Raw genomic sequence first — 15178 nt, 5'->3', positions numbered from 1 at the left:
TTTTTTATTGGGAAGCTTTAGTTTTAATGCAAACTGCTTCATGAATTCCCGACAAATGCTCATAATATTAAGATACAATTTTATACTAATACTTAAATAGTTATCGTAACCTCAAGCGTTGCATAAAATTTATCTCTTCCTAAGCTTATTTTTTCTGATAATAGATATAAGTTTTCATGCATTGTTTCTTTGCATTATTATGCCTATACTAGCTGACCCGCCCCGGCTTCGCTTGGATGGAATTTCGAGGTGACAATAGAGGTGGGGGTTGAATTTCCAAAAATCCTGGAACACGTACCTACCTATTTCTTCATTTGTGACCGACAACCCAAATATCAATTTTCATGCAAGTCACTTGAAAAATGACGGACTTTCATACAAAATTTCATCCCCTATTAAAGCCACTTATGGGTGGAGTTTCGAGAACTCCTTTCTTAGTGGATACCTACTCTTTACAAAGAACACCCCCTTAAAATGTCTTTGTCTCTAAGACCAGCGGTTTAGGCTGTGCGTTGATATATAAGTCAGTCAGTTAGTCAGTTTCAACTAAGTCTAAATATGTATATAAAAGAAAAAGGTGACTGACTGACTGACTGAGTGATCTATCAACGCACAGCTCAAACTACTGGACTGATCGGGCTAAAGTTTGGCATGCAGATAGCTATTATGACGTAGTTATCCACTAAGAAAGGATTTTTGAAAATTAAACCCCTAAGAGGGTGAAATAGGGGTTTGAATTTTGTGTAGTCCACGTGGACGAAGTTGCAAGCATAAGCTAGTATACAATAATATGGCAGAAAATTTTGGCTAAAAATATCGTTTATTATATTGTTTTAATTGGCATGCCTGTGCTTTTGGATAAACATTATTAATGTTGGAGGCCTGAATTTTATTTCTTCTTCGGAATTTCAAGTTTGTTATCACTAGTTAAGAATAATCCTGGGGTTTTTGATTAATAAAATAAGCTTTTTGTCTTAAATTCAAACTCAAATCATTTATTCAGATTGCGTATTAGTGTATTATTTTATACACTTTCTGATTGTAACTTGCTGAATTTGCAATACAATGGTGTAGTGGTGATAATCAATTACTTACGTAAACTTAAAACTAAAGCTACGAGGGTTGGCACCGGAACCCTAAAAATATTTTTTATAAATTTACAAAACATTGGTCCAATCTGCATCGGTGCGACAACAACTTTACTTAGATTAAGTAGATTTATAAAAATTGTTAGCTCCATTTTTACATGTACCTACCATATTTTTATTCTCATTCAATTTGAACATTAATTTATTTTTAACTTTTAGTTTTGTCTTAAACTAAAAGTTAAAAATAAATTAATGTTCAAACTTGCTCGTGTTCTTTTTTTGTCAAAATATTATATTGTTATGGGTTGTACTTAGTTTGATTGCTGAAATAATACAAATACATATTACAATACATTTATCTTAGTCATTAACTCCAAGATCTGATAGATCTAAGAGGGGATCTGATATCAGCGAGATAAACTAGTCATTATTGTGGACTCTGGTTTCCCGACAGCTTCCGCCTCAGCCAGGGTATCGGGCATCTTGCAGCCCAGGGTCTCCGGCTGCGTGAGCACCAGCAGCCCGGCCACTATACCCATACCACCGAACAGCAACGACGGAAGACCGTGATAATAGATCATCTGAAAGTGTATAATATTTATTAACAGTATTAACACAATATTATGTAACTTAATTACCTTCTACTACTTTTACATTACAATTAAAGCATTACAAAATTTTGTTATTACAAAAAAATTGCGTTTGGGCGGCCCAGACTCCCGCTCCCGGTCGCCCGCAACGCGTCTAAGGCTGAGATCTATAGAGCGCACTTTGACTTTGCTCTGACTTAAGATTAAGTTAAAACGAGACAGATTTATGTGGGAGATTATAGCTCTGTCTCGTTTTAACTGTGTCTTACGTCTAAGCTAAGTACGAGTGCGCTCTATAGATCTCGCCCTTAGAGAGCACCCGTGTACCACTTCAATCCTATTTCGCCTTAAACGATTTTAGATGATTTCACAAAGAAAACTTTGACATTTTATACTTCTCATCAATAAAATCTAAAAAATTCCAAAGTAAAAGGTGCTGTGAGATTTAAAAACTTGTTTTTTGATGAGAAGTACTCGTAAGTATAATATGAACGAAGCCTGGATCGTTGCCACCAAGAATGCTATGCTAAGAGGTACGTAATCTAACCAGCCAATTGGATTCTTGCGGATAACGTTATACAGGCTTTAGAATACAAATAAACCATGCCAACCAACTTATGATAACCATTTTTGTTGTATTATACTTACAAGTGCTGGAGTAAGTGGTGCACAAATAGATCCAATACGACCAATCATGGAAGAGAAGCCAAGCAAAGTATGTCGGTACTCTGTTGGATATAGTTCCGATGTGTAGATATATAGCATAGTTCCGACGGCCGCGATGAAAAACTTTCCAAGAAGATACACTACAAGACGTGGTATGACAAAGCCTGGAATGTGGCTCATTATACATCAAGATGGAAATTTCATGAAAAATATAATTTCAAGAATAATTCATTGTTACGCTTTAGTTAGCCAATAATTTCATGAATAATATAGTTTCTACTATAGTGGTTACGCTTTAGTTAACCAACAATTTAATACGTTTAAGCTGTGCGTTGATAGATCAGTCAGTCAGTCAGTTAGTCAGCTTTTCCTTTTATACTACTTACCATAATATTTTTCTTTCTAACTTTGTATTAATAAATGACCGGCCAAGTGCGAGTCAGGCTCGCGCAATGAGGGTTCCGTACTACAGTCGTATTTTTTCGACATTTTGCACGATAATTCAAAAACTTTGATGCATAAAAATAAATAAAAATCTGTTTTAGAATGTACAGATGAAGACCTTTCATATGATACCCCACTTGATATAGTCACTCACTTCGAAAGTTGAAAATACTAATTATTAGTTCATGACCACAATTTAATTTTTTTTTGTGTGATCTAACCCTAAATTCACGGTTTTCAGATTTTTCCCCAAATGTCAACTATAAGATCTACCTACCTGCCAAATTTCATGATTCTAGGTCAACGGGAAGTACCCTGTAGGTTTCTTGACAGACAGACAGACGGACAGACAGACAGACAGACAACTAAATGATCCTATAAGGGTTCCGTTTTTCCTTTTGAGGTACGGAACCCTTAAAAAGGTTAGTAATATCCTTACCTCTAGGTATAAAGACAAAGCTGATATTGCAAGCAGCGCTTATGAAGAAACCGAATGTCACAGTGAGTTTTCTACCAATTATATTTGAGACGAATGCAGATGTGTAAAAACCAGGAATACTGACAAGAGTCGTTAAGATATAATTCAAATGCATGGTGTCGGAGAGAGAGGTGGAGTTGATGGACAGCCCGTAGTAGACGAATGTCATTGCTATCCACCAGAATGGCGTCGTGCAAATTCTTCGAAGCAGAATTGGAGAGTGTATTACAGTGCGAACTAATCCCAGATTTGCAGCCTAAAAATTGAATAAATTTGATATCACAAAATCATTGAAAAATATTGGTAAATTACGTATTTTCCAACTTTTGAATTTGATAAATATTATTACTTTATTATAAACAAGGATAAAAATAATGACGTACGCTGAAAAAAAAAATTAAAATCTAACAAAGATTTACAAAATTACAGGTATTTTAATTTTGGACTCTGAGGGTGTTCTATCCCTTTCTCGCAAAACGAAAATTTGTATGAAACCGCACGAAGCTTTACTATGGCATTAGTAAGGTGTGACGTCAAAATTCTATATCGCTATCTCTGTCTAATCAGAAATATTTAAATGCTTATAACTTTTTGTTATTTGATCGACTTAATTACTTTTTCAGTCATTATTTTTATCCTAGTTTATAATAAAGTAAAAAAAAATTGGAGTCAAATACCCAATTGTATAAACTGGTACCTACTGGAAAAAAATTAATTATAAAGCAAATAAGAATAAAATGTTTAAGATAACTAAACTTACAGTAGTTGTTGTGATCTTAGCTTGTGGAGGGTTAAGGAGTGCTTCGAGAGACTTTTCACTGATTTGTGTTTTGTTAACTCTCGCAAAAGTATGCAATATTGTTTTAGCCTCCGCGTACTTTTCTTTCGAAAGTAGCCATCTTACGCTTTCTGTGATAAGCCAGTAATATGAGACGAAGAGGAAGCATGGAATAGTTGTGGCCATGATCACGTATCGCCACGGCGAGATGAGCCAAGCGATACCTCCCAATACTCCCTCTCCTAATGCAAACATTGCAGAAGTAGTCGCACCTGTGATAACACGATACTTCGGTCCAACGAGCTCAGTAGCTGAAACAATCAATGATAAGTACATGAGTATATTAAACTAAAGTAACCAAATTCATGTTATAATCACACTTTCTAAATAATTTTAAATACATATCAAAAATTGCGGACCGGCAGGATTCGACCCCGCGTCTCTTGGGATGGCGGCTGACGCTCTGACCGCTAAGCTACGGTTCACCTGCAGCTGCCAGTGACGAAACTTGTGATATGTATGTTCACTCAGTACCTACTGAAGCGAATGTTAATGCCATCTAGTAACGACACTTTGCAACTATCGAAACTGCTTTCAAAGGCCCATAAAATATAGTGAAAAAAACAAATATTATGTAATTTCTCGTTCAAAGAGCTGCATTGTAAAATGGGCCTTTGAAAGTAGTTTCGATAGCTGCAAAGTGTCGCAACTAGATTGCATTAACATTCGCTTCAGTCAGTACTGAAACTTGTAATATATATTATGTTCACTCAGTAGTGAACATACATATTACAAGTTTCGTTACTGGCAGCTGCAGGCGAACCGTAATTTAGCGGTCAGAGCGTCGGGCGCGATCCCAGAAGACGCGGGTTCAAATCCTGCCAGTCTACAATTTTTGAAATGTGTAGTTTAAAACTATTTATAAATTTCCTTGAAGTATAGGTAAAACACTATAAAAATTATATCACACTTTGTACATTAGGTACTTACCGATGATAAATGCGGCACTTATTGTTCCGGATCCAAAAGTGGTCTGCACAATCTGCAGTATCAGATACATGGTGTAGTTAACAGAGAACGCACGCATGACACCAAATAAACCCAAATTGAAGATACAGATGACCAATGCTGTCTTCCGGCCGAAGCGATCTGAGACATATCCAGTGATGGGTAATGCGAGCAGCATCCCTACGTTATACAAAGTCCCCGCAAGGACTCGTAACCACTCGTTACATCCAAGGTCAAACTAGGAACAAAAATAACACCGCATTACGAAAGTTTTATGGCGCGTGTGCAGAAAAAATAAAACTTCATTGGTTTATATTCATAGCATGCTCGTTTATGTTTTCTTATCGATTAATAATAATAAAAGTTGTAATCGGAGTGTAAGTTACCGAAAAAAAAAAAGCTTTATTGACGTGACTTTTGTTTGATTTTAGATATACGGTTTTTTAAGGGGCGGACCAACAAATTCTGGAAAGGCCGGCAACGCATTGGCAGTTCCTCTGTTGCTGTAAATGTTTATGGGAAGCGGTAATCACTTAATATCAGGCGACCCACCTGCTCGTTTGGTCGCTTTCATTTAGTTACCATTTTCGATATCTTCTTCTATTAATATAAATTAATTCAAGTCCTGACTGACTGAATGACTAATATATCAACGCACAGCCTAAGCCGCTGAGCCTAGAGACATGAAATTTTGAGGGTGTCTTTTGTAAAAAATAGGTGTGTAAAAAATAAGAAAGGATTTTTCGCACCCCTAAGTGTGTTAAATAGGGGATGAAAGTTTGTATGAAAGTCCGTCATTTTTCAAGTTATTTGCATGAAAATTGATATTTGGGTTGTCGGTCACAAATGAAGAAATACGTGTTCCAGAATTTTTGGAAATTCAACCCCCACCTCGATTTTCTAAATTCTACCCGAGCTAAGCCGAGGCGGGTCAGCTAGTGGTTATTAGCCTAATTTAAGAGATCCCTAACTTATATTAATAGAAAAGGAGTACGCCAAATAATACTCACTTCATACACAACTGTGTTATTATTGGCATACACGAAACCTTCACAAGCTACAGTGTTGGAGTGATCGAACAGATCGGCAGGGCAGTACTCCATCGTCCCATTAGTTCCCATAGAGGCATACCTTTCGCAACTCGCAAAGCCTGAACTAGTCTCTGGAATTGCATTTGTAATCCATTCTGGGTTAAATTCGTGCAACTTTTCACTCTCCGTGCATTCTGGGATACGACATCTATATTTTAATAAAAAGTTTTAGTATAGGATCCCGCTATAGAACGACCTTCACCGAGCTGGTTAATGGATGAAACATAATATTTTGCATTCAATTTAATATGTCAATAAATATATTGCATATGGGTTGCCTAAAAAAATTCAATAAATATTTTTTTTAACTATTTCACAAATTCCATACCAATCGAAAGTATGAAGCCCATAGGATATGCAAACGTAGGTCAATGAAATAATGTTTATTTTCATTTAACTTTAATTCATTAACGCGGTGCAAGTTACTAGTATCGATTTACCTGCTTATACCTGCCTATCCGGGGAAAAATAACCAAGCATATTCTATGGGCTTCATACTTTCGATTGGTATGGAATTTGTCAATTAAAAAAACCGGTGAAATAATTAAAAAAATTTTTTTTTAATTATTAATTAATCATATACTGGACTGAAATTTTTTAGGCAACCCATATGCAATACATTTATTGACATATTAAATTGAATATAAAATACGTTTCATCCATTAACCAGCTCGGTGAAGGTCGTCCTATATCGGGATCTTAGACCATTTTTTATTGTTGCTAGTTTATAATCTAAATAAAACCGCTTTCTTATTGCATTTCTGATTATTGTTGTTAAACTTGTTCCAAGCTTTAAAATTGAGGATAGGTACCATGTGAATATAATGATAAGCATATTATAATTATTACACTGTAATCATAGTTGATTATTCAACACGGGGCTAACGCAATATCTTATGTCACTAGCGCCGGGATAAATCTCAAGCGTATGTAAGAAACATCAATAGTTGATGAACTCAAAACTCGGAACAGAATAGGCTACTTGACTCATATCTAATTCCGTCCAATAAATGATTATTTATTATAGTATTTTGCTTAAGACAACGAAATATATCAATAACAATTATTAAAAACGCAGGATGGATATATAAATCCAATTTAAAAAAAATACAGTTTTTATTTTTATTTGAAACGCAGAAAACGCTGTCAGCCATGATGTGACGTCATTAATATGTAAACAAAGAAATGTCATCCCTATGTCACGCGGGGACTAACGTAGTATCCATATATATAAAATTTAGAGTCCTGACTAACTTATACATCAACGCACAGCCTAAACATCTAAACAGCTGGTCCTAGATACATGAAATTTTTTGCGTGTGTTCTTTGTAGGTAAAGAGAAGGTATCCACTAGGAAAGGATTTTTTGAAATTCCACCCCTGAGTGGGTTAAATGGAGGTTTGAAATTTATGAAGTCCATGCGGGCGAAGTCACGAGCATAAGCTAGTTTTTATATATTTCTAAAAACTCATAGTAAACGTAAAAAAATATCGTTTTCTCTTTATAAATTGAATAAGTTATTAAGTAAGACTTACAACAAAGTGATCTTTGCAAAAATAAATTTGGGTTGAAGTCGTTAGTCATATAGGATAGGATCCCTTTAAGCAAGTCTTTGCGTGTTACGTATATTATTTATTTCACTGGGCACTCTAATCCACAACTTTCCTGTGGTCTTTATCGATGCGTTTTTTACATTCTCGGATGATACAATAACGATAATTACTATATTTTTCATGTAAACTAGTATAGAAGTCATGTTTATTAAACTTTGGGAGGTTATGCTGTTGTTTACAAATGCATGACGTCAGAGCACAGATAATCTATCGGCCAAACATGGCCGACAGTGTTTTCACCTGTCTAAGAAAAATATATTTGTAGGCGCGCTAGTCACGTACATCAGAAATAGGAAGGAGAATGACCGATAATTATTATTATTAATCCTCAGCCGACATCAGAACGTATCAGAACGTAGTAATTAACCACTAGGTACTTTAATCAATGATCTTTACAATTAGTTCTCAGCACTTTAAACAACCTATTGGATGAGTCGGGATTTACTTTCTTAAAATGAACCAGGCCGCATATGTGAACTAACGATATTCTTGTGTTATCAAATTACATGGACTATCCTCAATTATTATCATGGAAACTCTCACGTATAGCACAGGGAAACTATCAACGCAAGGTAACGAGGTAAACCTAACCTAACCCTACCTAGGTCGCCTCCAACCACCCCTCACAGCGACCCCTCACCTCACTCTAACCTAATCTCAACATCATCATCATCATCATCATAGCATCATCGCATCATGTGATTAGGGCACAATTGCTATTGCAACCTCTGAATCAAATCACTAGCCATTTCTTTATCTGATCATCTAAAGACAATCTACCACTGGTTCGGAATGCTACAGCCTACCGCGAGAAGAGCCAGCAAGAAACTCGCGTGGCGACTAGCTCAATCATCAATCTCAACTTCATGAACACTCTTAAAATAATCATTGCATTGACACTCACTATCTAAACCAGATCATATTATTGACTCCTCTTTACTAACTCGCAATATCACAATAGCTCTACCTTATCCACTCTATGCGCGTCTACATACCGAATGCCATAGCATCGTGCGCTACGGCGCCTCGAACACTATTCATCCAAGCATGCAATCGCCACACTATACCTACCTACGCGAATCCCACTCAAGGGATCGCCAGCTCGTGCCCGGTTTCCTCGAAACCACCAGAATGCAAGCTATTCGATCTAATGGGAAACTCATTGTCCGATTACCCTACCTCTTGTGTAGGGTAGTGTCTACCCTACACAAGAGTCATCAATGATTCTTAACCAAACGGGTTATACGTTTCTAAAGCGGGTACTATCAAAGTTAACTGCAAATTACTATCACACTAAACTATCACTTTAAACTAATTATTATCTCAACTGCCGGTATATCTCCAATTACACTCTAAATTACTAGCGTTTGCAGAAATAACCTTAACGGATGTCATTATAATAATCTATCCACTGAGCCAACCGTTAACTCACGAATTACTCTAATATTCACCAATATAATTAATATTCCACATTCGTCTAACAACTACGCGAACATTATTAATAGTGCTTTGCAGACAAAGTCACCGGATAGCATTAAAGGTTAGAATTACTTTAAGGTTACGATTTAACACAAACATTCTACATTATCACAATCACAGAATTAAACATCACGATCATTATTATTCACGCTAAAAGCTACCTATCTCGAATTACCTAAGCTAATCTGAATTCTAATAAAAAGGCTAGAGTGAATTCTGAATCTGACAACCTACGCGTGTCTGTCAAAATCCAACTCTGCCGGCTAATCCAAGATGGCTTCTTTTCACAGAGTAAAGCTTCCTTCATGCAACGTTTCTTTTCACGGAATCTATGACAGTAAAACCTATTATAACATTGACACGCCTACACGGCCATTCTGACATGCGACCGTCCACGGGAGCTAGTAAGTAATCAAGCACAAACAATTTCCAATCGTCAGAACATCCGCTCGTCCATCCTGACGATCAGCACAAGCACAAAAACTACATATTATAAAGCATGCATAACACAACCAAAGCATGTCACAACCAAATTACTTCGCAACCATAGCAAGTCGCAACCATAACATGTCACCAACGCATGTCACAACAAAAGCGTGCAACCTGGACAAGACGAGCACATCTCTTCAAGCAACCGATAAGAATCTGGCACGGACGACACTGTCCATTCATCTAACACATCTGGAGCAAGCGCGTGCATCCCTTCAACCGACCTCTTCAGGTGCGGCCCGAACGATACACCTCAACCAGGGTCGAACATCATCTGGACTGAGCGAGTGCATCCCTCCAGCCAGGCTAGACTCCACAACATCTGGAAGAAGTGTGTCCCCTCAACCAACTCTTGCGAGTCTGGCCCGGACGACACTCTCTTACCAGGATAGACTCCACAACATCTGGAAGAAGTGTGTCCCCTCAACCAACTCTTGCGAGTCTGGCCCGGACGACACTCTCTTACCAGGATAGACTCCACATCTGGAAGAAGTGTGTCCCCTCAACCAACTCTTGCGAGTCTGGCCCGGACGACACTCCCACCAGGATAAACTCCATAACATCTGGAAGGACACTTCCTTACCAGGATAGACTCATAACATCTGGAAGGACACTTCCTTACCAGGATAGACTCATGAACTTACTATAACATAACATCTGCAAGCAGTGTGTTCCTTCAACCAAGTCCCACAACACACAAGCATACACATGGACCGAGAGTCCCTGATGTTTCACAATTTAAAGGTCATCCATTTAGTCATGATCTCAATGTCACATCTGTCCATTACGTCAACTAACAACATACTGAAGCGGACCGGACACATCCCGTCAGCGTCTCATCCATCAGTGTGGAATGTCGTAAGTTCACACGCTGCCACAAACGAAGTGATCTACAAGATCAATTCAGATTATTTCATTGATAATATGAAGTGAAACTGAAACATTTTCTGGGTAATAAATTAAGTAATTGCCACCAATACTTTCCAAAGTCCCATGGCTTAGGAGTGCAGCACTCTTGCAGCGTCAGGATTAAATAGTTGGATCCAAACATTTTTATGGTAACGTCTCGCGAACTTCCTCTACTAATTAAAAAAAAAACTATGCAAATCGGTCAGAAACCTCGGAGAAATCGGTTTACAAAAACGCGCCGAATTGAGTACCTTCTCCTTTTGGAAAGCCGGTTAAAATTGCAAAACAAAAATGGCGGTGCAAGCTATCAGCTGTAAACTCGCTGTGAAGTCAAGTCGAACCCAAAATACTGTCGACAGTTATAGGTCCAGGTAGAGAAATCGTCTGTCACTGTCACACACAGCATTCAGTTCGTTCGCTGACTCTCTCTTTTCACTTTTCAATAAAAGGGGCAGCCACACGTGCACGCTTTCATCCCGAAGGCTGGCATTGTTAAATCCAGGTAGCTCCATATTTATTAATAACGTTGTTAATACTACGTTGGTCCTGGAAGTAACTAGTCCAAGTGTAGCTTAGGATAATGCTTGAAGTAAGCATTTTTTTATTAATAAGGGTGTTAGAGTTTAGACTATTCACTTGCCACCCAGTTCACCATCAAATAATCATTGTCATAGTCAAACTGTAGTTTGATCCGGAACATCGACCCGCATAGGCCAGTCCCTCAATCAACTACACCACAGTCAACATTGTCATAGTCAAACCGTAGTCTGATTCAGAACATTGACTCGCATAGGCCAGTCCTGCGATCAACTACACCACACTTGCCAGTATTCCATACCAGATAGATACCAACATGCACTGCATCACGGGGTTTACACAAAGCATCATTTCACACACCATTTACTACTCTTCACGTTCAGAGGCAGTGAGAGTCCAATCCGAAATATTAAGGATCTTTTAACTCTCAGATAAAACCCCGAAATCTTTTTCTGCAATTTTTACAACAAAGCCTAATTGTGGGTATTAAAATTGGAAAACTTTTCTTCTTCTTTAAACAAATTAATATCATCTTTTCTCGTAACTTTATCCTTTTATAAACCAGGCTAATGTGGGCATTATTTGCAAAACTGTGGGCATAACTTTCAAAAATGTGGGCATGTGCTCATCCCACTTCTGATGTAGGCGCGCTAGTCACGTACATCAGAAATAGGAAGGAGAATGACCGATAATTATTATTATTAATCCTCAGCCGACATCAGAACGTATCAGAACGTAGTAATTAACCACTAGGTACTTTAATCAATGATCTTTACAATTAGTTCTCAGCACTTTAAACAACCTATTGGATGAGTCGGGATTTACTTTCTTAAAATGAACCAGGCCGCATATGTGAACTAACGATATTCTTGTGTTATCAAATTACATGGACTATCCTCAATTATTATCATGGAAACTCTCACGTATAGCACAGGGAAACTATCAACGCAAGGTAACGAGGTAAACCTAACCTAACCCTACCTAGGTCGCCTCCAACCACCCCTCACAGCGACCCCTCACCTCACTCTAACCTAATCTCAACATCATCATCATCATCATCATAGCATCATCGCATCATGTGATTAGGGCACAATTGCTATTGCAACCTCTGAATCAAATCACTAGCCATTTCTTTATCTGATCATCTAAAGACAATCTACCACTGGTTCGGAATGCTACAGCCTACCGCGAGAAGAGCCAGCAAGAAACTCGCGTGGCGACTAGCTCAATCATCAATCTCAACTTCATGAACACTCTTAAAATAATCATTGCATTGACACTCACTATCTAAACCAGATCATATTATTGACTCCTCTTTACTAACTCGCAATATCACAATAGCTCTACCTTATCCACTCTATGCGCGTCTACATACCGAATGCCATAGCATCGTGCGCTACGGCGCCTCGAACACTATTCATCCAAGCATGCAATCGCCACACTATACCTACCTACGCGAATCCCACTCAAGGGATCGCCAGCTCGTGCCCGGTTTCCTCGAAACCACCAGAATGCAAGCTATTCGATCTAATGGGAAACTCATTGTCCGATTACCCTACCTCTTGTGTAGGGTAGTGTCTACCCTACACAAGAGTCATCAATGATTCTTAACCAAACGGGTTATACGTTTCTAAAGCGGGTACTATCAAAGTTAACTGCAAATTACTATCACACTAAACTATCACTTTAAACTAATTATTATCTCAACTGCCGGTATATCTCCAATTACACTCTAAATTACTAGCGTTTGCAGAAATAACCTTAACGGATGTCATTATAATAATCTATCCACTGAGCCAACCGTTAACTCACGAATTACTCTAATATTCACCAATATAATTAATATTCCACATTCGTCTAACAACTACGCGAACATTATTAATAGTGCTTTGCAGACAAAGTCACCGGATAGCATTAAAGGTTAGAATTACTTTAAGGTTACGATTTAACACAAACATTCTACATTATCACAATCACAGAATTAAACATCACGATCATTATTATTCACGCTAAAAGCTACCTATCTCGAATTACCTAAGCTAATCTGAATTCTAATAAAAAGGCTAGAGTGAATTCTGAATCTGACAACCTACGCGTGTCTGTCAAAATCCAACTCTGCCGGCTAATCCAAGATGGCTTCTTTTCACAGAGTAAAGCTTCCTTCATGCAACGTTTCTTTTCACGGAATCTATGACAGTAAAACCTATTATAACATTGACACGCCTACATATTTTTAAATTAAAGTTTTACGGTTTTTAGGGTGCAAAAAAATATAGTGTTAATTTTTTTGATTAATAGGACAAATATTAACCATTTAAGACCAACTTAAAAAAAGTGTCAAGTAGCCTATTTGCTTCGGATGCAGGACGTTCTAAATTCAAATTAAATTACTGGATTTCAGTACAACATTACAACTACGTATTTTGCCTTTAGTAACAGGTCTGTGATGAGGCATTGTCGAGCAAGTGGTGTGCATTTTTTCATGTATATTTTGGTAAACCTGCTAAAAAAATTGTGATTACCTGTGTGGTGTAGCTGCTGCTGAGAATATAAACTCGCCCATTGTTCCACTGACTATAATAAATAGAGCAAGCAAGAAGACGTTTCTTAGCTGGAACCGGCCAAATTGACCTAACTCATTTGTCAATATGAAATCTAGATCTATAGGTTTTTGAGTTATAATTTCTTTCGTCTCGTGATCTTTATTTGTTTCTTTTTGCTGTTGTATTTCCACGTCACCATTACTTTGATTTTCAGTCATATCGTTTAATCTCTTTACTTTTTTATTAAGGAAAACTTTAGTATTAATGAAAACTGTTTCATGAACTCTTGGCAAATGCTCATACTAGGAGACAATCTTATTTGATATCTAAGTAGTTATCTTAACCTCAGGCGTTGCATAAAAGTTATCTGTAACTATGCATATTTATTCTGATAACAGATGTAAGTTTTTGTCCACTGTTTGATCGCATATGTCACGCAGATGTTCCAATAATAATATTATGTGTGAGCAGTTATTTGATAATTAGGGTTCCGTACCTCAAAAGGAAAAATGGAACCCTTATAGGACCACTTTGTTGTCTGTCTGTCTGTATGTCTGTTTGTTGGTCTGTCGAGAAACCTACAGGGTACTTCCCGTTGACCTAGAATCATGAAATTTGGCAGGTAGGTAGATCTTATAGCAGACATTCGGAAAAAATCTGAAAACCTTGAATTTGTGGTATCACACAAAAAAAATTAAATTGTGCTTATCAAGTACCTACCTAATAATTAGTATTTTCAATTTTCGAAGTAAGATAACTATTTTTTTTATAATGATAATAATAAATAATCTTTATTTTTACACATTGATTTTACAAAACAATAACAAATGGGAACAATGATTCTGCAGAAGTATAAACTGTGTTGCAGTGATCAACAACTATATCAAGTGGGGTATCATAATATGAAAGGTCTTCATCTGTACATTCTAAAACAGATTTTTATTTATTTTTATGCATCATAGTTTTTTAATTATCGTGCAAAATGTCGAAAAAATACGAGTGTAGTACGGAACCCTCTTTGAGCGAGTCTTGCACTTGGCCGGTTTTTCTGTAGGAAAATGTATGAGTATATTTTTATAGTCAATTGGGTATTTTCCTACTTTTAAATTTGATAAATATTATTATAAACTAGGATAAAAATAATGACGTACGCTGAAAAAAATATTAAAATCCAACAAATATTTACAAAGTTTTAATTTTGGAGTGGGAGGGTCTTTTATCCCTTTCTCGCAAAACGAAAATTTGCATGAAACCGCACGAAGCTACTATGGCATTAGTCAAAATGACTAAGGAAAATCACTAACATAGGTTCTATAAAATTTTGTTATTAATATGCTAATGCAGATTACCATTATAATAGAATACCTACATTACCGCGTTGAATGCTTCAATTACTTTACAGAGATTTTGATGAAACAAGATTTCACGAGTTTTTTATGCTATTGAAGATGTCGCAAAATACTAT

At 37.0% G+C, this 15178-nt stretch overlaps 1 protein-coding gene across 1 annotated transcript; it reads right to left on the bottom strand.

Annotated features, from left to right (window-relative positions):
- Positions 1 to 1021: 1021 nt before the first annotated feature.
- On the bottom strand, positions 1022 to 13998 carry LOC117986728 (organic cation transporter protein-like). The gene is made up of 7 exons (XM_034973600.2): positions 13693 to 13998; positions 6063 to 6291; positions 5035 to 5290; positions 4027 to 4355; positions 3228 to 3522; positions 2327 to 2508; positions 1022 to 1669 (listed from the first exon to the last, which is right to left on the bottom strand). The coding sequence occupies exons 1-7, from the start codon at positions 13929 to 13931 to the stop codon at positions 1496 to 1498; spliced, it is 1704 nt and encodes a 567-aa protein (XP_034829491.1). The 5' UTR covers positions 13932 to 13998; the 3' UTR covers positions 1022 to 1495.
- Positions 13999 to 15178: the final 1180 nt, after the last annotated feature.

The sequence above is a fragment of the Maniola hyperantus genome, chromosome 11, assembly GCF_902806685.2.
Source record: "Maniola hyperantus chromosome 11, iAphHyp1.2, whole genome shotgun sequence".
In the NCBI taxonomy this organism is placed as follows: Eukaryota; Metazoa; Arthropoda; class Insecta; order Lepidoptera; family Nymphalidae; genus Maniola; species Maniola hyperantus.
The sequence above is the reverse complement of the archived record's forward strand: the minus strand, read 5'-3'. Positions and strand labels throughout refer to the sequence as shown.

Coding starts and splice junctions, on each gene's coding strand:
- LOC117986728 (XM_034973600.2), bottom strand. CDS start 13,931: ATGACTGAAAATCAAAGTAATGGTGACGTGGAAATACAACAGCAAAAA. Junction 3,523..4,026: donor CTAAGATCACAACAACTACT/GTAAGTTTAGTT, acceptor TTCAATTTTTAG/GCTGCAAATCTGGGATTAGT. Junction 1,670..2,326: donor CACCACTTACTCCAGCACTT/GTAAGTATAATA, acceptor ATACACTTTCAG/ATGATCTATTATCACGGTCT.